The 26,174-nt window shown below is 40.5% G+C and overlaps 1 protein-coding gene across 1 annotated transcript in view; it reads right to left on the bottom strand.

Moving 5' to 3' along the window:
* Positions 1-334: 334 nt before the first annotated feature.
* The window catches only part of klf7b (Kruppel like factor 7b), a 68,538-nt gene continuing 42,698 nt past the window's right edge, over positions 335-26,174 (bottom strand). The window contains exons 2-4 of the mRNA XM_062431976.1: positions 19,507-20,158; positions 7,665-7,788; positions 335-386 (exon numbers count right to left, since the gene is read on the bottom strand). Of these exons, the coding sequence (XP_062287960.1) occupies positions 335-386; positions 7,665-7,788; positions 19,507-20,158 (828 nt within the window). The remainder of the gene's footprint in view (positions 387-7,664; positions 7,789-19,506; positions 20,159-26,174) is intronic.

Below are 26,174 nucleotides of genomic sequence, written 5' to 3'. Positions count from 1 at the left end.
TGAGAGCGGCCGGGGCTCACCGGGATGATGCATTCAAAGACGGGTGTGTGAAGTGTTCACTATTGCGAGTGTGTGAGTGTGTAATTTTTTTTTTTTTTTTTAAAGAAAAACAACATTCTAGCTACTCCTCGTTTTCCTCCGGTCCCTCGTCTGATAGGTCCATCCTGGGATGGATGCGTTGGCCTGCAGGTGTGCAGCCTGTTGTTGGACGGGGGTGAACGAGGCGGGCGGTTTGGTAGCTCGACTGCCCATCCCTCTCTCCTCCTGTCTCTCCTCCTATTCCTCTTCCTCCTCCTCGCTCTTCTTCTCCTCTCCTTTTCTTTTTTTTTCGCCCTCAGATGTGCCTCTTCATGTGCAGGGCCAGGTGGTCTGACCGAGAGAAACACCTGCAGAGAGACAAAGAAACAACGTCAGAGATTATTCATCTGACGTCTGCAATTTGAATATTAAAATAATAATAATGATAATAGTAAAGGAAATGTTAAGCTATAATTTTATCAATGCTTTGGTGAAAATTGACACAAATGAGACACAGAACAGATGAGAAGAAATTAAATTGTTACGTTTTAAGTGCCCCATTAGTCATATTTTTTAGGAGATTTGCACAATGCAATAATTTATCAGGTTGGAAAGTGTATCTGTGTATTTGCTGGAAATGGGCCACACTTCCAGGACCCCTGATATACCCACTGGTTCAGTATATTTCCTGGGGTCTCTCTATGCTCCCTGGTCCCTGGTGAAAATCCCACCGGCTGGCTATGTGTAGTTGCTGGGAACACTCCACACATCCAGCCCACTACACCCAATATATTGGGCCTCATGAAAGAACCACTCATAAGAACAGATTCATTGGTAAGATGCACATATGTATGATAATAATTTTCTCATACTTCAAATGGAATTTATGCTTGAGACTTGTCTGCCTTTCTCTAATGGGGGGAATACACTGTTTGACTTATCTTTATAATATCCGTAAAATATGAATGAATTTGAAGTCTAAATATGACACCAACATTTGCTTGTTTTGTACTCTTTGGTAACATCTTTGTGAATGAAACCTATCCACAGAAAGACACTCAAAGGGCAAACACTAAACACTGATAATTAGGCATGCTAACTTACTAACTGACTGACTGACTAACTAAGGGGTCATTCCTATGTTCCCTCAGCCCTATGTTCCCTCAGCCTTATGTTCCCTCAGCCTTATGTTCCCTCAATGATTTTCCACCAAATGAGCCCTTATGTTTCCTCAGGCCTACATTCCCACAGCACAGGTATGGCCATTCCCTAATGCACGAAATGTGTTGTTGCCCCCCCTTAACCAGTTTTTTTCATCTATGAAAATGCTTGAAAGACAGTTGAAATTCTTTATTTTATGATTAAACAGAGGGAACATAGAGCTGTGGGAACATAGACACGCTCCCCTGACTGACTAACTAACTAACTAACTAACTAACTAACTAACTAATTAACTTGCTAACTAAATAATTGACTGACTGACAGACTAACTAATTATCTAACTGGCTAACAGACTAACTAACTAGGTGACCGATTAACTATCTAACTGACTGACTGACTGACTGACTGACTGATTATCTAACTGGTTAAATGACTAACTAACTGACTGACTAACTAACTAAGTGGTTAAATGACTAACTAACTGACTGACTAACTAACTAAGTGGTTAAATGACTAACTAACTGACTGACTAACTAACTAAGTGGTTAAATGACTAACTAACTGACTGACTAACTAACTAAATGGTTAAATGACTAACTAACTGACTGACTAACTAACTTAGTGGTTAAATGACTAACTAACTGACTGACTAACTAACTAAGTAGTTAAATGACTAACTAACTGACTGACTAACTAACTAAGTAGTTAAATGACTAACTAACTAATTAGCTGACTGACTGACTAACTGGCTAAATGACTGACTAACTAACGAACTAACTAACGAACTAACTAACGAACGAACGAACGAACGAACTAACTAACTGTCTAACTAACTAACATACTAACTAAAAGTCTAAATAACTAGCTTAGCTTTGAATGCTAACTCAAGCAGTGTGACTCCACCCATGTAGATGGAGACATAGATACTTCATTTCTAAATACAGCTACGCCCCTCTGAGGTCAGTATCAGACAAATCCCAACAAATCCCTGCTCAGAATGACTTTCTATAGCTGCCATACTTATTTCTAAGCAGTTGTATGTAAGTGAATGAGCAGCAGTCTACAGGACAACCTATAGTTAATATTATTTTTTATGAGACAGACACATAGACAGGATGAGAACAAGAGAACCTGTGGCTTAAACACACAAACGTAGCCATGCAGAGAACTATAAAGATTTTCCACCACTTCTTAGTTACTTACTTCATTATATCAAGCAGTGAAACCCACCCAGAGACATAAAGACGAATACGGGCCAATTCAGGCTCACTGATTTCCTAAATACGACTCTAACACCACCATAAATCACAGCAGCCAGACCTCCACAGCTCTGCAGTCAGTCCTCCAGCTCGGAGTAAAATTCTATTGTAGAAACTGATTAGATATGCATCGTGAACATGGACACTAATGCAGACAGGCTGGCAGTGCTTTCTGATGCCGGGCCATTTAATTCTGCAGCCACCGCACCTGGTGGGAGAGTAAGACATAAAAGCAGCTGCTGGTGGTGATGTATGATATAAGAATCACAATGTTTCAAGTATTTTTTAATTGTATTGCTCCATTGTGAGGACATTAAGAGCTGAACACGCACAATAAAATGAGTCACAAATGATATGAGTAAAGGAGAGGCAAAACAAAATGTTGGCAAGAATAAAATGAGAAAATTAAAAATTCAATTTGCTGGAGGCTTTATTCATTATTAATTAGTCAAGGCTATTCATTGTGTGTGTGTGTGTGTGTGTGTGTTTAGCAAGGCTGTTGTTCTATCCAGATGCTAGTTGACAGTGCTGAACACTCCAAGGTAAAACATGAAGTTTGTCATGCTGCAGCAGAATCTGCCGTCTGTCACGAGTAGATTCACGTGTGATTCATTTTCCTTATTTCTGACCTCATATCCAGAAAACCTCATTCGAGTCATACAAATGAGGAAGCCAGATGACAATGTTTAGCTCCAGTGCAATGCAAAAGTTACAAAATGAACTGTTTATTTGTTTCGTTATATATGCCATGAGTATTTTTGTCTTTTCCTGTAAAACAAATTCATTTCAAATGTTTGATGACTCAGCCTGTACTCAGGGGCGTTTACCAAAGGTCCATCCAATCAAATGTGACTTTGGGGTGGGTAGCTGTCCACAGTGGTCATATAAATAAAACCTGATGTTTCATTGGGAAATACGTCACAGTACAGAAGCTAAAGACTCTAACTTCTGTTTAATGGGTTCTTTAAGTAAAATCCAGCCAGTGTTAAGCACAACTCTGTCCACACACCTGCTAGATTATAAAATGTCAGTGTTGCCTAATTGATGTCACTCCCTCAAAACAAGACACTGACTGTGCTGCTTCAAGGTTTGGTGGAAAACAAACTGTTGTGGTTGAATTCTGAGAGAAAGAGCCATAGTCAACCTGTTGATTTCTTTTTGGGTGTCCCTCTGATGATTTCTGAGTTGTTGAAAGTGATGTGGATCAATCTGAAAATCAATCTTTTACATCTCTGTTCTGGCCTTCCATTCATTCTGTGATGTAAAGGACATCACTTTGTCTCCAACCCTAACCCTAACTCACAGCTCTTTGCCTAGAACATAATAATTAAAATGCAATTAAAACAAAAGTTGTGTTGTATAAGTCTTCCAAAAAAAAAGACTTTTAGTGTTTCTCAATCAAAAGTGAGGGAAGAATAAAAGATGAAGCTGTTTCATGATTTTAGTGTGGACATCTCATACTAATGTTCAGATTCCTGAACACTAGTATGAACATGATTTGAGTGTAAAATTGAACTGTCTGTTTTTCCCCTCATCCCTCAGCTGGTACCTACTGTACACCTTCACCAATATCTATGTGTGTGTGTGTGTGTGTGTGTGTGTGTGTGTCTGGCTGGACAGATGGCCATGCCAGTTACTGTGTCACTGTTGGGGAGGGTGGGGGGTGGGGGGGCGGAGCAGCCAGGCCAGCTGGTACCACCCCAATCCTCCTCCTTTCCATCCTCCTCTTCTCCTCCTCCTCCTCCTCCTCTAAACTCTCCCTTCTTCTCCTCTTCACTTCTTTTTTTTTTTTTTTTTTTTGTCCTCCTCATCACTCTTCCTCCTTCCAGCTCCATGGAAACATCAGGGGGTCCCTGCTTGATTAGGCAGGATTAATGACAGACTGCCGTGTGTGTGCGTGTGTGTGTGTGTGTGTGTGTGTGTGTGTATTTTTGCTATTCTTATGGTAATATTTGGTGAGCTCCACCCACCACAGATGTGTGCGTCTTTACTACTGTAAAGATTTTTTTTAAACTTGTTTCCATCCACCAATTTTTACATAAAAAAGCTTTAAGAAAAATACAAAAAATGTGAAAACTACACAATTTGAAACAAAGAACCATCTTCTTCTTCACATTTGATTGAATTACAACTAATATCATTATAATATATAATATAGGCTAATATATAATTCATTCTAATTAGCAGTAACTCAGACCATGTGATGTAATCCTAAACTAACCTAAAAAATGTCATTACATTATTCAGTTTAATATATCCATAGCACTACATTACCCATCAGCCTTAAGATGTCAGACAGGTCAAACCAGAGCTGTGGCTAATGTAATTCTTGCAATTTGGGTACAAAACAGCTCACTGTTAGTAATGGACAGAACAGGATGTGTCTTGACAAAATGCTCCATGGGAGTTGTAGTTTATTTTTTATTTTATGTCTACAGGCTTGTACCCGGCACTGTTTTTTCATCAAATAGCCACATATTTTCTAACACAGTTGTTAGTCTTTTGTACTGAGGACACTACAAGGAGAGTTTCATGTCCATCCAAGCCTTGAAGTGCTCCAACTGTCAGTCTCCAAAACTGTCAGATGCAAGTTTTACCTCAGAAGCCCTTGATGCCAAAAATAACTTCTCCTTTAATACTCTGTTTCCACTTGTGTTGTTACATCTGAACATTTGAATGTTCATATGAGTGACTTTGCATCTATACGTCTCTGTGTTCGGTATTCATGTGTGTGTTTTGTCTCATGCTGTGTTTGTGTGTGTGTGAGTGTGTCTGTGTTTGCCAGAAAAGAGCTAATGCAGTCCCAGTTCTCAGCCAGGATTAGAAGCTTCCAGCAGGTTTCTGGAGGGTTTTATGTCTAAAACCCAAACTAGAGGGAACCCACAACAGCCAATTACACTGTCTCTAGGGCAAAGAGAGTGTTTGTGTGTGAGTTGTTCGTTGAGAAGGTAGTGCAGGCACTCACACATACAGAGAGAGTGTATGTTAAAGTGGAGCTGGCATCTGGTGCCACTCAATTAGCTGTGACCAGTCTGCCAATAGCCAGAATCCATTAAACTGCCAGCGCATGGCATGAGTAAGCACATGCACACACACACACTCACAGAGTATACACACATACACACACACACACACACACACTCTGTCTCTCTCTCGCTTGCTAACTTGAGGACCGAACACCAAACAGAAACCATGTAACACTCTACAGACTCACAAACACTTCCCTGGGTTTTGCCCATGTAGAGATTTAGTTTGGTTTTAGTTTCTCACACACAAACACACACACACACACACACACACACACACACACACACACACACACACACACACACACACACACACACACACACACACACACAATTATCCACTGAGGTCAATCCTTTGACCACAAAAGGATACCACTGACCAGATAGACTGACAAAAAACCCCAATCCAAGTCACTACCACAACAACAAAAATTGGTAAGTTTATGTAACCATTGCATAACCACTGATTCACAGAGTTGAAGTGTAACTGTAGCCATCACAGTTTTTTTTTCCAGTAAGTATGCTAACCTACATCTTGTTTTAATGGTTTGAAGTTATCACAGTTAACCACAGATTGTAAATGCACCATGGTAACCATTCAGAAGTAAGCGCAAGGGTCAATTCCACCCTCACATCCAAATATGGTCACTTCTGGCTCCAAAAATCCAACATGGCTATGGTCAAAATTCAAACTCAAGGCATCAAAACAGGAGTGCACAAACCAATGAGTGACATGGTGGCTACATCCTTTTTTTCAGTCAATGCACTAAACTTTGTTTGTTATACTGGACACATCAAGATGGAACTACTTTCTATCTTCTTATTATCTCCTTTTAGAATGTGAACAATGTTTGAGTGTTCCAGTAAGTATTTTTACATCTGAACAGTTGCCAACCAGGGAGGACTTCTCACTATGAATAACTTCTGGAGAATTTCAAGTAGCTACTAAGGCAGCTTATCATTAACGTTACCAAATTTGACACCAGAGTCAAAACACAACTCTGATAACTTAGATATGATGGTAGCTAGCTCGCTTACTATTGAGACAAAACTTTTATTTTAGTTTACCTGTTTGCTTACTTTCAATTACAGTTTCCACCTTTGATTAGCGTCTGTCCTAAGCTAGGCTAATGGCTAATAGCTACTTTGACAGAGAAGAAACTGTGAATCCAGTACAAAGGTCTCTCATTACACTCTGGTTAAGGCAAATTTTGAGTATAGTGCAGTAAGTAAGTGTTAGAGCCATTTAAGTCAAAAAACTGTGTGCTTCTACCGGTAAGCAGCAAACCTGCAGAGTAATTACCTGTTCCGCTATTTGTGCCGTTCCCATACACCACAGTCCATATGCCACCTACTGTGGCAAAAAGGGATTCACAATAAAATATACTCATATACATGAACACAAAAAATGGCTCTAACACGCCAGCCCCTAATTGTTAATGGCAGCTGACATTACAGTAAGTAAGTAAGAATATTTATTTCATTGTTAAATCTGTCAAAATCTGATGAAATATGAACTTGTGCTTAAGCTAGTAGTCAATTATTGATATGTTGATCAAGAAAAACTGTTTAAATAATTTATCAAGCAAAAATGCTAAACTCTCTAGTTCCAGCTTGTCAAATGAGAATTTGCTGCTTTTCCCTGTTTAATATAATTAATAATTTAATATAATATTCTGAAAAAAATAGATTTGAAAACATTACCTTGAGCTCTGGGAAATTTGGATGGTCATTGTTCATTGTGGACAATCTGAGCTGCCCCGAATTAAAACACTAAGAATTCTGGTTCTCCGGGTTGCTCGGAGACATACGTGTGACCGTCCCAACTGCTCCAGTAATCCAGTAATCATGCTTGCATAAGGATAATGATAAAACAGATGCAGCAGTCTCTCAGAAAATGGACTAATTAATTAATTTATGCCTACATCTTTTTTCCGAATGTAATGAATAAATATTCATAAACAATCAGCAAAAAACAAACAACAAAACCAAAAAGGCCATAGTGCCAAAAGTCAGGTGGCCCTCTAATTAATGTCCTTTGGTGACAGGTTAGCAGCAATGAAAATGGTCAGATACAGCCCAATGTAGACAACAACGGGCCATTTATTTGATGAACTGACTGAATAAATCCCATTTCTGTGTCTCATCTTTTTTTTAATACTCTGGATGCCTGTGTGTGTGTGTGTGTACGTGTATTTACCTGTCGCAGTGGTTGCACTTGAATGGCTTTGCCCCGGTGTGTTTGCGGTAGTGTCGTGTCAACTCATCACTTCGGGCAAAACGCCATTCGCAGCCCTCCCATGAGCACTTATAGGGCTTCTCACCTGAGAGGAAGAGAGAGAGACAGAGGAGAAGGTGTCACATTTTATTATCATGCCTACATGTAATTTCCCACGTCTAAAGCTACAGCTGTTCACTAATATACAGGTTTACACCTTTGGCTTTTATAAATACATGCACACCCCCCTACTCACACACAGAGCCCAGGGGCCGGACAGGCAGACCAGTTATGACACAACAGCCATTTCAATGAGCCAATACACTCAATTAGCTGTAAATGAAGTCTTTCAGCACTGCGGCATGTTAATTCATAATCCCAAATTCACCCTGAAATGAGTCTCGTTTTGTTCCTTCTATCACCACCACCACCCCCCTGCCCACACACACACATACACACACACGCACGCACGCACACACACACACACACACACACACACACACACACGCACACACACACACACACACACACACACACACACACACACACACACACACACACACACACCCTGAGGTGGTGGGATCTGAAATGTAAATGAAGTTTCATCCCCCAGTTCACCAGATGGGAGAAGAGATGGTCTATTGTTCTCAGCCTGTAGTTATCTCTCCATGATAGAAAGCCTTCCAGCTGCGTGTGTGTGTATGTGTGTGTGTGCGCTTGTGCATTCGGGACTGGAGAGTTAAGTTAGAGGTGTGTGTGTGTGTGTAGTGTGTAGGAGCAGACTGTCTGTCTTTTAAATACTTTTAAGTGTGTGTGTGTATTTTGTGTGCATATGTTTTTTAGGGGTCAGCGAATAAAGCAGCAAATCTGGCCTTCCACCAAAATCATACACCCCAGTAAAGGCAATATTAGCACTAATAATACTAATACAATTATGAATAAAAATAAATTAATTTTATTGAGCTACTTTAAAACAGTTAAATAATTTTCCATATATCCACTGTAGTTATAACAGCATCTTTCGAAAATGTCCTTCTGTCCTTACTTCTTATCTCACAGTTATTATCCTCATGTGGAGAGACCCACATAAACTGATACTGTACCAAGCTCTTTAATATGTCATAGTATGGACAGTGGCTGGTGCTAAAATTAAGTGATAAAAAACACATAAAAAAGCAAGAGGCTGTGCTGGTGTGAGCATATTCCTACAGGTACCAGTGAGAAGATAAAGAATCATCCATGAAGTCCAATTTAATAACTTATCACACACTAGTGTATTAAAACAAGCGCAAGCACAAGCGCACACACACACATACACATCACCCATTATAATCCTATGGGAAGTTATATTTTAATATAAAAGTCCATGGGTCAGGTAGGCTACCAGGAATGCCTGTACATATTTTATGTTGCACTGACTTGAGCCAGGTTTTGCCTTTTTGCAGACGACTGAGTGTTTTATTTTGACAGTGTCTCCTGCACAAGGACCCCTTATTGAACTACATGAAGCTGTATTTTGTAACACAGTGCTAATTACAGTCTGAACTTAAGCTCCAAAACAGACAGCGGACAGACACATGGTTAATATGCACTACATTGGTTGTTCATACAGATAAAGAAATTAACGTCATGAGAAGCCTTTTGGCAATTTGGATGCAGAAACTTAACCTGCCCTGCTATGAAAAGGACAATTAAAAAATTGTCAAAAAAAAGACTTTAAACCACAGTTGAGTCTCCACTCAGCCTGTAAAACTGCGCTGACCTCCTCTGAGCAGTGTTGAAAAAACTGTCCGAGCCTAATTGTAGACCCTGGTGTGTGTCTATGCGTGTAACTCAGTGTCGCGTATGTGTGAACTAGAGGGTGGTGACTATAATTGGAGTCTTAATGACTCTTAATTGGGAGTAATACAGCAGCTTACAGTCAGTTAGCCAGATGTCCCAGCAGCCCCTCCACTCCCATCACAGCACACACCAATCTTCTTAAGGAGACAAACAAAAACACACACCAGTTCAAAGCAAAGTGGAACTAATGAGAAATCTGAAGCCTTTCACAATATGCTGGGAATCCATTGGGATGTGGTAGAAAAGGATGTTTTAGCAAGTATTTTTGGACTTTTTTTTTTTCTTTGCTTTTTCTGTAATAATGTTATAAGTTGAATTAATGGCAGACAATAAACCATGCAAATGTAGCCTGGTTCCAGATCTCTGAATCACCGCTAACATCTCATTTTCAGCATTTCCAACAGGAAAGCTGTTTACGTGTTTGGAGAAACACTCGAGCCAATCACAGCTTTGTAGGTGGGGTTAAGAATGCATGGACAAAACAGACGCAGCTGTACAGATTGTTATATGATGACCTGAAGAAATAACCACTCTTAAATCGGCAAATCTACTTGATATATGCTTTGACACGAAAACCATTAAGTTAAATGCTCTTGACAAACACTATCATGGCTTCTGTGTCGACTACAACAATGTCAGCACTACAGTCAGTCACTACTGATTGGTATGAGTAAAAGAGAAACCCCTCCCTAACATGAACACTATTTCAGACTGAATAATGACGTGAAATGAAATGGCAATTTAGTCATAAGTGCCACTTTGGTTGAGAAGTGATAAATGGAAACCTGACAGACTGACAGAGAAGTTACTGGTGCGTTTCTCTGTGGATGACAACATCTGTCTGTCAATCTCCCACTTTGGTCCAGACTGAGATACAACCACTGGATGGATTGCTATGAAATTTTGCACGCATATTTATAGTCCCCAGAGGACAAATCCGTCTGACTTAAGTGACCCCCTGACTTTTCCTATTGCCTCCCAGCCAGCATGTCCATATGGGCCCCACATGGGTTAAATGCAGGCTGAACTACTGGTCAGGAAAGCTGGTGCAGACATTCATGTCATCATAGGCATCTGAGCAAATGCACCCCCCCCCCTTTTTTGTCTTTTTTTAAATAAACAGCCTATGTCAATGACCATCTTACTATTTTCAGCAACTGACAAATACAAGTAATTTAAAAAAATTACACATTTTTGGACTAACATGCTAACATTGGATCGGTCGAACCTGTCACTGATTGATCAGAGCAGACTGTTTGTGGTGTGAAAGATTGATCTGAATTAACAATCAGTTAAATGTTCAGCAGTAGAAAGTGACTTATTTAGACTTGCTTTTCTTCTCTTTTCTTTGAAGATTCTTTGCTTGCATTTTAGTTAGACTTTGGATGGAATCACTTTTAAAAACCAAGAGGCATCGCTCCGTGTAATGATCTTTCCTTTCATCCAGCCGCTCTGCACTCTGCTTTCATTATTATGATTACTGTATTCTCTCATTTTCTCACATAGAGACACAAGGTTACTTTAAGGGGGTGTTTCACAGTAATGTTTGGTCCTTGTCTAAAATGGCCCCTTTAAAGTCTAGAGGAGCAAAAGTCACCTTCAGTTGTCAGTTGTGCATTTAAATAGTCCTTGATTTGAGATAATGAAGGTTAAATTATCTGCTTTTTAAGTTTATGATTCTTTGCTCCTGTAATACATTACAACTACATCTGCTAGTGGTGCTATTGACAATAGCTACTACTAGAGCCTATGTAAAAAAGGGTTAGGGTGACCTTGCGGGTATTGAGAATAGCGACCCTCAGGTTTAACATTGTTTAACCAGCTTTAAATCATATTGTGATGTGTTGTAAGGTTATTGAATTTATATACTGTGTTTGTCCTTCAAAATGGCCTTCTACCGTTTTACACTACATGTTCTTATAAATATAATTTTAAATTGAATTTTCCTTCTAATAATCATTTCCTGTCCTGATGCACCCAATTATAAACTGTTGTTAATGCATTCTTGGTTTTCAGAGCACCCTCATCTAGACTAGTGCAGATGGCAGTTTCTTGACTTAATCCAAGAGGTCAGTTGATGAAGAAATTGCAAGAAAATTTGTTTTTAATCACATTTTTTCTATGGCAGGACCCCGAGACTCCCCGCAGCCAATGATGTATCTTTCTGAGTTTGCTACCCCATTTTAAAACATAATTCGGCATCCATGAATGGCGCCCTCAGCATAAATTGTGAAAACCAATGTTTTTTAATTATGTGATCTAGCTCCACCATTTTTATTGAAGGAAACACACACCCGATGACTTTTAAGTTTGAACAAAGTTTGAACATCATTTCTATGGCGACATACAGCACCTACGGATGTATCGTCCTACTTTTTCTCACTCTTCTCGCTGTTAAGTCTCCAACCATACTGCAAGGCTTCTCAATCACAATCCAAGAAGATGAATACTTGTGAGATTGCTTTTCTGCACTTAAATCAACCCTCGTGAAACATCACACCAGAATAACCCAACCAGTAGAAAGACACACCTTCAGATGGACTAATATCTAAGAGTTCCAGAGTGCCACCGAGAGCAAGGTGATGCAACAACAAGTAAAAGATGATGAGCTTACAGGAAGCTCCAACTGTGAATGATGCCCTCTTCCCTTTCATTTCCACCACCCTCAATTCCTGTCTCTCTTTGATGGGAGTCACCTTTCATCCACAGACACAACGTGACTGCAGGGTGACGCACTTGTTCTCGGACTAAATGAATTCCAGGTCACGAGCTGTGTGCTCTCCTGGATTTACATATTCAAATTCTCCAGTCAAATCTCATGCAGTCGGTTGCTGATTTCCACAACAGAGATCTGGATTTTCTTGCTCTTGCCGTCATTGTGCGTTTCTGGTGATAGGCTTTCCTCTGCCAGCCCCTGCACAGTAGACCTGATTGTGGACAAGATCAGAGTTCAATCGTCCTGGGCCCTGAGAAATCGCCTAGGTACTGTAGCTTCTGCTGCTGTCTGTAATTTAGTAGGCTTTGTCATTGAGGGTTACTTTAATCAGTCTTTATGAAAAGCTGATGTTCCTGGGGGTTTTCTGTCCATACTCAAGCTCCTTCTGTAAGCCCCTCATCATTTTACCGAATGTAAAACAATATTAAATTTGATACTATTCAAGAACAACACACCCAGAGAGTTTTAGACTCTGGCATCATGTCAAAGTCTCATCCAAGAAAGTGAAAAGCCTGTGAAAGCCTGATGAGGTGGTAAAAAGAATTGTACCTTTGTATCAGGTCATGTTAATGATGGAAGCAATCTTGATACCAAAAAGCTTTGTGGTTACACCGACAAAAATGAGAATGCAACTGCAAGTGAGCTTCCAGTGCAAGTCAGCCAGAGGCACATCGGGTGACAAAGAAGGTTTGGAAGACCAGACGGTTTAGACTTGGTGGAAAACCTGGAGGAGATCCAGGACAAGCTGGTACAAGAGGGACTACATCTCCCAGCATGTGTCAGAGATCCCACAGGAGGGACTTCAGGAACTTGCTGGGGAAAGTATTTGTGAACCTGATTACAACATGCGGCTTGAAAGTGAAAGTCTTCTATTCTGTTCTTCCTTTAAATAAACAGAATGGGGACACATAGCAAACATTTTTTGATATAGATATGTCTAAGAAAGGATACTTTACTGTTTTGGAGAACTGCCGTTACTCATTTCCTTGTTTTATGATCAACACATAGATTTATTAGATAAGTACAAAAGAAAACAAGGAAGGTTATTTGCAAATGTACCCCCAATTTCACCCCCTGCAAATATAATTGAATAATAAATGGTAAATGAACTGTACTTATATAGCTCTTTTTCTACTCTTTTTGACCACTCAAAGTGCTTTTACACAACATGTCACATTCACCCATTCAACACATTCATACACTGATGACAGGAGCTACCACACAGGGTGCCAACCTGCTCATCAGATGGAAACTAACAATTCACACACTGTTGGCGCAGTCATTGGGAGCAATTTGGGGTTAAGTATCTTGCCCAAAGACACATTGACATGTGGACTGGAGGAGCCAAGAATCAAACTGCCAATCTTCTGATTGGTTTACGACCCACTCTACCTCCTGAGACACAACCACCATCATATAGAAGACAAAAAAAGTTCAACATAAATTTCTGGTGATGAAACTTTTTTTTTTTTTTTTGCTTATCTGCATACATATCTGTACATGCCAGTTCCAACATAACTATGACCAGCCAGTACTGATTGATAAAATCAACTTGCTATATTGGTTGGGCTCCAATGGCCAAGATTCAAGACTGTAATATCTCCTCAGTGGTTAAAAGAGAGACCAAGAAAGCCAGTCATTACAATCACTTCCCCAGTTGCATTTCCTTTGCTCAAAGAGACAAGCTACACACTTCCACTCTACTCGGAAGGTATGACGAGAAGTTCTGCCCACTTTTTTATACGGGCCCACAATCCTCTGGTACAGCTGTGAGGAATGACACTAGAAGAGATTACTTCTAGTTTAATAACGAAACACATATCATCCATGTTGACTCTGTATGTGTGAATCCTCCTATTCACTCCACAGAGTCCTCCACACTCAGGACCACATACAGGACCCATATTTTCAACATACAATAGTGAACCACTTGGCAGCTTATCGTCTAGGCCTGTTGGAGAAACGCTACACTCTCAACCTGTGTGTGTGTGTGTGTGTGATATGGGGTATGAGTGGGAGCCGCAGGTGCCAGACAGGCGGCTGTTTCACACCCGTCTTCTGTAATTGGCCAGAGCACCCTATCTTCCTTCAATAGGACCCCCCTCAAACACACATACACACATATACATGCTCAAACACACATGCTCTCTCTGTCTCTCTCTCTCTCTTACACACACACACACACACACACACACACACACACACACACACACACACACACACACACACACACACACTGTTAGTGGAATGAAGCTAGGCCAGTTCGGGCCTGACGCCACAGCAACCATGACGCCAGCCAATTATAGCACGGCAAGGCAAGGATGCGTGATAAAGTCACCTAGCAACTGAGAGAAAGAGAGAAGGGGGTGGTGGAGGGTGGGTGAGGGGTGGTGGGTGAGAGAGAGAGAAAGAGAGAGAGAGAGAGGGAGAGAGAGACATTAACAGGCATGGACAATCCACCAGCCACCAACCAATTATGGAAGAGTGTGATGCAGTTGCTTGGCAACCCAAACTGAATGAGCAAGTGGAAGACAGAAAGAGAGAGAGCGAGAGACAGATAGAGAGCAGGTTGTAGGTTGGATTCTGTGGGTGTAGAGGTATATAGTTATATGTGTGCAGAGGTCTGGGGTTAGAGCAGGGTTTTTCTTGAATCCACGAGGTACCACAGAGGGTGGGGGTGGGGCTGAGGTCTTGGAAAGTCAAACTCAACCAGCAGTAACTGTGCCACTGATTTTTCATGTTTCAGCCCATTAAGTACAAACTGTGTGTGAAATATTGTAAATTTTGTCTCCAAAATCAATTAGCACTTGAAACTTGCTTCAGTTGCATGAACCATTAAACATCAAGTCTGCATCAGTGTTATGACTGTGAGTTCATCCCACACAGCACTCTACTTTACCATGCAATGATAATATAACACTAACAAAACTTTAAGCAGACTGGATGCTGCTGCAGACTGTAAATGACATAACTCAAATAAAACTGGATTGTTAAGTGTCTGTAAATGGATGTTCTCATTCATTAATTGAAATGAATGGAAATCACTGACTGCAATGGGAGGAAACCATATAGCCTGCATTCAAAAATAATCATCAAAAATGTATAGTATGATTTGTAGTACTTTAAAAAATAAATCTATTTAATGTATATATTTTGACCATTTAGTAGAATGTAACAATTTATAATTACATCCTTTACAACATACAATACAGAAGTGTGAAAGATGCAAGATAAATGGATTGTAAATAACTAATTTGGACTACCCCCAAAAGATATTAATGTTTGTTTTTTTATATTAAATGTCATATATCATAGGTCTGAAATATTGCCTTAAAATACTGACATTGGAAATGTAGGTGTTACTTTAACAAAGACATTTGCACTTAAGGGGGTTTTAATGTAGATGTTTTCAATTCTTCAATGCAGTTCTACATACTGTAGATAACAATCGGCAAAAAAAATACCCTATAAGGAAACAAAATATATGTGACTTTTTCTTCTTTTATTTCTGAACCGCATCTATGACTTCTGTTCATGTATCACACATCAGTGAATCAGTAAAGTTGTTGGAGGGTGTGTAGTTTTTGGTACTTTTGACAAAGCCAGACTGACAATGTCCCTCTGCCTCCAGTCTTTGTGCCAATCTACAATATGATAACCTTGTCTCTGTTTTATGTCTGCCCTGGAGGCACATCATCATCTCACAGCGGTTATGTGCATTCTCCAAAATGCTGGGAGTACTCCTGTGTGCTGCAATGCAGCATATGCACATCCAAATATTGTATCAGGTACACTGGCAGTTGTAGAAAATGTGCCCACACACTGAGATGATGCCCCCTCCCAAAAAATTTCATTAAGTGCACTAAAGACTTTTGAAAGACAAACACTCCTTCCAAAACCGCTCATCTCCTCTGCTACCACAGGTGCCAAGTCTGCAGTTATAAGTGGGTTTTTTTTGGGTGGGGGTGGGGGGCTGCTGCTTGAATAACAACCAGGATACAAGTATTGGTAATTCTAACAGTTGTTAGAGATCCAAGAGAGAGAAAAACACTGGCTCAGAGTCAGAACAGCTCCGCCTGAATTATTTGGAGATTTGCTGAATTAATTTGTACATTTAATAATGTAACGACTCATCGCTAATTGAAGCAATTCAGCACTTCTGTAGTTCAGAGCAACTGTTTTGGATATGAATTTAGGAATACCATTAACAGCATTATGTGAAATTGCAGCACATGTACAGTATACTCCTGACAGACCTCCATATAATGATGTTTCTAATGGCCTCTGGTGTGCACTATGTGACAGTAAGTGTACTGATGCTGTGCAGGCTTTCTGCAGCTGCTCCTCCCTGTAGTCTCTGCTACGTTAATCCCTCCCTACATGTATGTTCAATGATTTATGGTCATAATAACCCAAAAAGAGGATTAAGCTAATTAAACCACAGTGCTGCGCTTGTAATGAACACACTGGGAGGGAATAAACCGCCCCCACATTTATACCACACATACACACACGGAGTGAAGAAGCTGCAGGGCGTCTTGTTTTTTCCTCAGTGAATAAATCTGTCTTTAAAAAACTCATTGTTGGTTGGCATGACTTGACCGTAGACTCATCAGAAGATTAAAGATACAGCAGCTATGGCGGCTATCAGAACACCAGCTGCACCATCCTGGATTAGCTATAATAAAGTTACAGCTACAGGTTCCCCCAGCTATGCTAGGTACTGCCCTGGAGTGTAATGCTATACTTAAAGCCACGCAATGGTCGCTGGGATCATATAAGCCTGTAACACGCTGGATAATGATGCCAAGGTTGCCAGTATTAATACAGTGGGGCCCTGCAGGCTATGTATTGTAATCCCGGTGAACACCAAGGAAACTGCTATCACTGGATGATGACAACTGGAGGCCATGAAGCACTCTATACTGTAAATGATGCTGTGGTTCAAGCCAAAGTAGAATAATGCTACCTGGAGGTTGTACAAGCTTGCACATGCCTCATGCTGCTGATAAGTGATGTTCAGCCTCAGTTTCCCAGGCTACAAGACGTCCAATCCAGCAGGTATTTCCACTTAGAAAAAGATAAGTGGATGTCTAAGAACCTACAAATCTGTGGCACACTGGTTCCTGTCACTTCAAAAATATTATCAAAACAGCAAGTGTTAAATATATTTTCATGCAGACAATTCATAAAGTCTGTACCAATGAATCAGGTCTATGGATACCACCTAAACTAAATGACTCTTAAGCCCCATCATTCATTTCAATCAGACCACTGATTGAAGCCCTGCTGATACAGCAGCACAAAAAACGCAGGTGACCCTGCCTTGGCCAATCAAATACACGCCAGCACATGCTTCTATTAGATTACTTTGTAATGTGAATGACGTACTCCTTTCTGATGCTAAACCTGGTGGTCGCACTGTAGCAACTGCACATTGTCTTTATACTTTCAGGTTCTAAATTGCGCATATGTACAGTATGCGTTGTGATGCCTGCCAGGAGCTCTGTCAAACAACGTTTATTATCCATTTTTAAAACCACTTTTTATGCTGCACTTTTAGATACGGGTTGTTTTAACTAGCTATTTTAACAAGGTAAAAGTTGTTAACCAATGGTTGCTCGGTTTTTGAGGAATTCAAAGTTTTCAAGTCTCCTGGTCGGACCTGCTGTGAATTGACGTTACTTTGCCTGACTTGGTTTTTAGCACTAGGCCAACTAACATCAGTCACAGTAGTAAAATCCCTCCTGATATTACTGTTGTGTGGTGTGTTCACACATGATAAGGCTTCAATCTCTAGAATTTCTCTGCTCTGTACACTGCTTTGGTCGGTTTACAGATAAAATCTGCTGAAAAGTTGGAGCAGTTTCAACTTTTTCTTTGCCCCAATTCTTGTCACTGTGCGAAATTGAAAAAAATTATGAATAGTTTGTTTATCAGTGCATGACTCAAGACTTTACACACAACAAAGATCTTCCTCTGTTTGGTCTACAGACTTAACTGTGGAATTGATAGAAATCTCTTGTTTCCATGTGTTACGAGCAATAACTCATCCAGAAAAATATAACAGGCTGGTCCATATCGACTAAACTTCTTACCATGACAGATGTAAACTTTCAGGCTGAGTTCAGGTTACTTTTTGCAGTTTGAACTCAATTCATTATAACCTCAGTATCAGTCATATTCATCCTTTCTTGTGTGTCTGCTTCAACCCCCATGCTGAGCTCACAGCTAACAGCCTCTGGACACATTAGCCTGGTGCGTGCTCTGTCTGAGGGTCACTGAGAAGGCAGCTGTAGTTAGCAGCTAAAGCTGCATGTCAGACCCAGTTGGACACGGCTGAATTTGTACAGTCATTTACTACCAGTCTATCAATCATCAGGCAATTACTGAGGCAGGGCCTTTTGGCACTGAGCTGGTACAAAGACTCATGAGGAAATTAATAAATCTGGAGAATAATCTGAGAGGAAAAAGAAGAAGAAGGAGGAGAAGAGAAGACATAATCCCCTACTACTAAAAATGACCAACATCAGATCTTTTCATGAGCATTTCATGAGGAAAAGTATATTTTGGTTTATGTGCATCTTGTTTAGCCTTGCTCATCAGAGCTCCACGTTTTAAAACACAGCATTGTTAACAGTCAGAATGTATTCTCAGGGATTAGTGTTTAGTTGAGTTGGCTCTGTCCCTCAACTGGATTCAAAATATTACTCCTCAACCATTTTTTACATAGTCCACAAATTTTAGAGGACAGAAGTTAAATGGGTAAGTTAACACAACCTTAAATATGATCACCATATATAACGGTTGGTTGGCCTACCACAAATTATTGTGGGGGACACTACTGTAAGTCATTAAGAATCAATGAAAACACAAATCAAAGTAAAGACTTTTTACTTGCTTTAATTTCCATTCCTCCCTAGAATAAATCTTACATTAACCCAAACACACCATTTTTAGCCTTCTGCTTTTATATCATTGTATGAGGGTTGTGCTTCTAACTTTGGGGCATTTTGGCATCAGTTGGATTGAGGTCATGTGATTGACTTGGCTAGTATTTGGAAAAAACATCTCTGGTATCATTATTTGCATGTTTAAGATCATTTCACTAAAGTTGATGTTTGTATGAAAAGGGCTACTAGTCCAACACTACTCACTAAATATGGATGTAAATACCCTTAAATTACAGTTGTAAGTATGCATTTCAACCTAAAGTATTTATGGAGACGCTCATTGTAATGAAGATAATGGTATATGTTTTCTTACCTGTATGGGTCCTCTGATGTGCCTTCAGATGGGAGCTCTTGGTGTAAACCTTCCTGCAGCCGTTAAACTGGCACCGGTGGACTCTCTTCTTGTTCTCTGGTACATCTCCAACCACATTTCCTCCTCCTCCCTGCTCGCTGTCACTGAGGGCTCCTCCTCGGCTCGGTGGGGACGGTAACGCTCGTGCTGCCACCAATTTAGCCGCCCCTAACCCTACCTTCTTCGCCACCAGTTTGAGTGTTAGTGTGCCATCTGCTGTCGCAGTCAGCGTTTGTGTGGGTTTGATAAGGTGGCGGCCGAGCTCTGGCGATGACGGCGGTGTTAGGGATGTGACGGCGGCGCTAAGCTGTGCGGCACTGACCCCTCCGAGAACTGGCTCCTTCGTCGTGAGTGTTTCGGTTCCTGCTTCTGCTTGGGTCTTGCTGTGGTTGGGCATCTGGAGGATTTTGGCCTGGACCTTGGGGAGGGTTACCAGTAGTGGAGGCGGGCTGGGCTGGTCAGGCAAGCTGGGGAGAAGGGGGTCCATCAGGTCCTCGTCACTGTCACCACCCTGCATGAAGGCCGGCGTTAAGAGACAGTCCAGCTCCTCATCAAACAGCTCTGACAGACGCTTGGGCTCCGTTTGTAGATACCGCTCCAACTCTAGACATGTCTGCAAGAAAAGGACACACAAGGACGCAGAGTTAGAAAACAAATCATATCTCCTGACAGGGACTTGGCACTCTTTGGATGCTCAGAGGACTCTTTAACTCTCCTTTCATACATTTGAACAGCTGTGTTAATGGGCATGGTACTCGCAAAAATGGTGTGATAGACGCGGTCTGTCTGACTGTCTACATTTTAAATTAGGTGCTGGACCAAAGAACCCAATCCGTAAAAGACAGAAGAAAGGCTGCAAAGTGTAGCTCCTAATGCAGATGTAGCTTGATGGGATATCAAGGGTGACATTTTGAGCACACTATAGTCTCCGTCTGAAATAGGTCAAGGCTCAGGTCACATGATAGTCACATGATATATGTTAATTCCATTCCATATTTACAGGTGTACATAAAAGTGTAAAGAAGATAATCCAACACATATTAGTGTATACTATAAACCAAAAGGAAGAATTATGTATGATGAACAAAAACAGAAAATATATATTGATAATGATATGTATATATACACACATACAAAAATCTATCGACATATAGGACCTATAGAGCACAATAGCAATACATCAAGCCCATAGCCATCATAAGATCAATATATCACAATACAAAAAGTATTCTCGAAGACTGGAAGACACCAACTCCACTGTGCTTCAGAAACTGATTGCATGAACTTGTTTTGGATATTCACATGAAGAAACTGCAACTAAATAATTTAAAAATGTCCATATTGGGGTTCCTTGACACGCTGTTTAGAAAGATTAACTACTCTTAGTTCCTTGTATCCCTCTCTCCTGGTGTGTATGTGTGTGAGCCTAAGATTGGGTTGTGGACATTGATTTTTGAGTGGTTTATATAGTAGTATGAATGTGTCAATAAAAATAATCATAGTAATCATATACTTTACACCTGCTCGATCACTTTTTGTGTAACTGCCAGGTTTAACTGGCCTTATCACAGCACATAGACAGTTGTGTTATTTCAGACAGAACCCTGGAGCTGATCGGTCATCACTGTTTTAAACACGGCTCATTGATACGTCAGCCATTTGACTACTGGATAGCCTTTATAATCTAACCAGGGTTACTATCAATCTGCTGATACGTTCATGCCAACTCTTTATACTGCCACGGCTCCATCTTGAAACCCCCTCATGTGTTGATGTGTCAAGATCTGCTGTTGTTGGATTTGCTAAGATCCAATGTTCTTCTTTCTAGAACTCACTCAAAGACCAGAGCCCTTTCTGCCAAATCTAATTGAGCAACCATTTGCAATAAACAGTGACCTCTCTTAACCCTGTCTCCAATTGAAACAGTAATCAGTGGAATCTTACAAAAAGGAGTACTCATACACGTCTTTCTGTGCTTTCCGTTATGACCTATATGACTGTTCTAGTCTCTTCTGATCTGCCACGTCTATGGTTAACGTCTGGTTAAGTTCTGGCGAATAAAGCTACTTCTCCATCCACCCTGATCTCTAACAACATAACAATGTCCTAATCCTTTTGGTTTTGCTACTGAAAGGTCATTAGGGCAAGAGGTTGTTAATAAAACACAAACAGGGGTTGGTCTAAGTGTCTGAACTATTACAAATAGTATAGTTTTTCTGGTAAGGAGAGTCTTGACTCCATACACATATATATATATTTGGCGGTTTTGTTCTAACCACAGACTTCAGCGGCTGTGTTTACTAGTCTATTTGAATTCAAATACCCACTGTAGGCTTTATGCAGTATTTCTCTACAGCTGTTGACCATGTCACCTGGCACACAGCAGTCCTGAGAGAGGAGGGATTTAGTCTGTGATTGATTGCTGCTGCCTGGCTGAGCTCTCTGGAGCCCTGAACTGTGGAAGCCTTTCCTGTTTCCCTCTGCACACCCAAATCAACCAGCCATGGAAGTTTTATTGCAAAATACAGGAAGGAAGTAGAGCAAAATGACGGAGGGAAAGTCAAATAAAGAAACAAAAGGGAATGACAGAAGAAAGAAAAAAAGAGGGAAACAAGGCAAAAATGAAATAATGAAATAAGCCAGCCGGTTACAGAGATAACAGAGACATCTGTGCATTTTTTTCAAGATTTTGGCATCAGAGCGGCATCGCCACAGTTGTCGGTCTGCTGGTTTTCAGTGCTTTGGTCAAGGGTAGCTGCCAAATCACCTCTAAGGACTTGAGCCAAAAACCTTTCACTCACTAACCTACATTTCTAACCTCATGGCTACACCTCTCCTCACCAAACTTTTTTTCTCAAATAAAAGATGGTAGTCAATTAAAAGCTGGGTCTGTGATAATGACAAACAAATAAAGGCCACTTAAGCATAAATAGTAGTTACCTGGATTTAACTACAGTTCTATGAGTACATATATAGTCCTGTAGGCAACAGTCACAGACAGGGGAAGGGGATGAAGGAGACATGATGTTGTTTAAATAAGGGGATTACGGAGCATATTTTAATAACAAAGTCGACAGCAACACTGCATGAGCACAGGTAACCGGGGTAACCAGGGTAATTTGGCTAAGCTGGTGAGCATACATCTATGAGCATGCTACCTGCATGCTACAGCTAAGTACCAAAACCTTCCAGGTAGAACTGAAGCGCTGGAATAATTGTTCCTTATGTTGGAGTAGGTAATGCAAAAAATAAATTAAAGGAGCAAATGGCTCCATGCTAAAATATGAGCATATACACTTATCAAACAGAGGGAATTAGAAATAAAGGCTTCTCTTGATTATAAGCCTGCTCCCAATAAAGGCCTGGTACCCTCTGCAGCTGAGGTAAACAAAGGCCCCGGCAACAATAAGAGGAAATACAGTATTTTTACTATATCTGTCCCCCTCATCCGAACTATCAACCACACTTTGGGGGTCTACATGGGACTGTTCATTCTATCTTGATCCTGCTTCGATCTTACAAGCCTGCAACACTGTTTTTTCGATCAAAATTCTCTCTGCCTCAGTCCACAGGGAAAGTAGGACACGTGGCCTTCATGAATGATTGATGACAGTTTACACAGCTTTAAAAAATAAAAATGAAAATGATGGCATAAACTGAAAAAGCCATACAATCAAATGCCTTCAAAGCTCGCTAAAAGGCAGAAAATGTTTCTATGTCATGTCCCTGTTTCATTGGTTTAACATAACAGCAATTACACATCAGTATAAGTATTTACATGATGAAACTTTTAATACATCATATTCAAAATCATGTTTTAGGCTTTTAAGACAGTGGAGAGCTTATAGGAAATGAGGGGAGGAAGAAGGGGGATGACATGCTTAAAGGACTTGAACCGATTATGCGGTCAGCATGTTAAATCACTCACTAGGCCACCAGGGCATCCCGTATTTGAATGCATTAACATTCTTATAGTCATGGTTAAGCCAGATAACGCTGTGTTTTCATTTATGACAAGGCTGATCACACATCTGACCAACAATGGAGTATGCAATTCCTACATCATAATGTTCGTGTAGAGTCAAGCAGTGATCTAAATCCTGCTACAGTCCTATACTGTATAAGAGACTGTCTTTTTGTGTAAAGACAGCAGGACAGTATACTGTGTCTAACTACTGTGTCTAACTGCTACTCACTACTTACTTATCCTGTCTGGCTCCAACACTTTTCTGCAGCTTCACTGTATCTACTTGGAAAATGAATTTCTTCCATTTGGCCAAAGGCCTCTGGCAGCTGAAGGTTCTCATCCTGATCCTCTGGCACTTTCCACCTCTGTCATTGGAGCAAATTACAGCCGCTATAGAAATATTTTGTCTTAGCTGCAGCTGGTTGACTCCGTCCATTCAGTCTGGCCAGCGCTGGAAGCTTTACTCTGCTCAGCCTCAGTGACGAGACAGACAAACCCACACGTTTAGTCTGAACATCTGTTGAGTGGTGATAAGCTGAACTTCCCTCTCCCTCTTTTTTTTTTCTCCCTTTCTTCTTCCCTTTAACAGAATTTTTTTCTTTCTTATGGACGTTCATTTGCATGTGAATATAAAAGAGGGGGAATGGGGGGGGGGGGGGGGGGGGTGTACACTGCTTCATAAGGAAACTTGAAAATGATAAGCATTTATGTAGAGAAGCAAAGATGACGAACAGGAACGATGTCTTTTATAACGCTGATACTCGTGCTGTGAGGAGAACCTTCTGGTTAGCCTTTTGTCCAGATTGTTGCTATGATTTGTTAGCATTGGTATACCTTTCAGTAATTGCTGTGTGTAATACAATATCTATTCAAGCATGCAAAAGGGGGCTATTATATCTCTATTTAAATTAGATCAGTCACTGCTAATGCTTTTGGAAACCAATACTGGAGATCAGCAAATAGCCATCAGGTTATATGGAGACTGTTTGGATTGTGGATTGATGACTATACTGTTTATTGATCACTCACAGCAATGGGCAGCTCCATCTGGTGAGAATGTACTACAAAACACAAAGAAATGTTACTAAACACTTTAAATGATTTAGATAAAGTTCTTTGGTCCTCGTGGTACTGTGCATATATAGTATGTTACCCAGATCTGGGGCTTACAATAGATACTACAATGGTATAAGTCTATGGGGTGGCTGTTGCTCAGGAGGAAGAGCGGTCGTCCACCGATTGGAAGATTGGCGGTTCGATTTCCGGCTTCTCCAGTCTTCTCCAGTCCTTGGGCACGATACTTAACCCCAAATTGCTCCTTTTACTGTGCCAACGGTGTGTGAATGTGTATGAATGGTTAGTTTCCTCCTGATGAGCAGGTTGGCACCATTAGGTTTGTGAATAGATGGCAAAATCTTATCAATCAGGGGTTTAAATGACATTATATCCATTTAAACATGTCATGGAAATATTTTTGTAGGATTGGTTAAGTGTACACTGTCCACTGCTGTAAAGTGTGGGAGCTGTCTGAAATTGAAAGTAACCATAGCAACAATAGTTGAGCATGGAGATTTATTCTTGACCTTGGGAACGCATACTTGTGATATAATATTCTAAACTCAAGATTCATTCACTATCTTTTTGCCAGAGACTAAATCCTACCTGTATATGAGCACTTGTAAACACGTCACTCAGTACTTAAAGATGCAATGTGTAGAATTTAGTAGCATCTAGTGAACAGACTTAGCAGAAATTAATTATAATATGCATGAGTATGTTTTAATCAGTGTATAATCACCTGAAAATAAGATTGGTTGTGTTTTTGCCACTTTCTATCTACATAAGGAGTGGGTCCTCTTCAACGGACGCCACCACGTTGCACCTCCATGTTTCTACAGTAGCCCAGAACGGACAAAACAAACCAGAATCCTTTATATTTTCTTTCACAAGTTTAAATACAAAGGTCAGTGTAGTTCTGGGCAACTCGGCCATGGCTGTCTATACTGGGAAACAGCACTGGAAGCCACAAGTTAATTATATTTGATTAGTGTCCCACGACAACGGATTTCAGACTCTGAAGAGGTAAAGGTCATCATGAGGAGTATATTGATATGTATAATTAATGCACGTTTTTCCCTGAATGTAGGCTTTGGGGTTAGTTAATCCTGAAGGATTCTCAAGTCTTATTGTTGCTGGTGTTCGCAGGAAACGAAATAAAAGATTTGCCACAAAAATTTTAACCATTTCAAAAAGTTTCCTTTCCAGGAATTACATGTCGGTATTGTAAGTTTTAAATAAATTATTCATCATCCTCCGACAATATTACAACACCATGAATACTATGAATACTGGTTCTCTCTAATACAGTAAATACACTCTCTATTAATGATTTCTGGAGGCACATAGCACCATTGTTTGTACTTGGACTAGAAATCAAAAATAGAAAGGTCTGTGTGTCTCCTGGCGGGGGCTGGACGGATGCTGAGGATTGTTGGAGGTGGGCGGGGAGGACAGAGGGAAGTGAGAGCCCGAGGCTGTGCGAGAGGAGCGAGCGGCAATCAAACCCACGGCCGGCAGTGAACGCACCGCCTCTGACATCACACGTATGACCTTCTCTTCCACTGTTTCTCCTACACACCATGAATATCAGGTAACAATGACA

Source organism: Scomber scombrus, chromosome 13 (genome assembly GCF_963691925.1).
Source record: "Scomber scombrus chromosome 13, fScoSco1.1, whole genome shotgun sequence".
NCBI classification, from domain to species: domain Eukaryota; kingdom Metazoa; phylum Chordata; class Actinopteri; order Scombriformes; family Scombridae; genus Scomber; species Scomber scombrus.
Note: the sequence above shows the minus strand (reverse complement) of the source record. Positions and strands in the feature narration are given on the sequence as shown.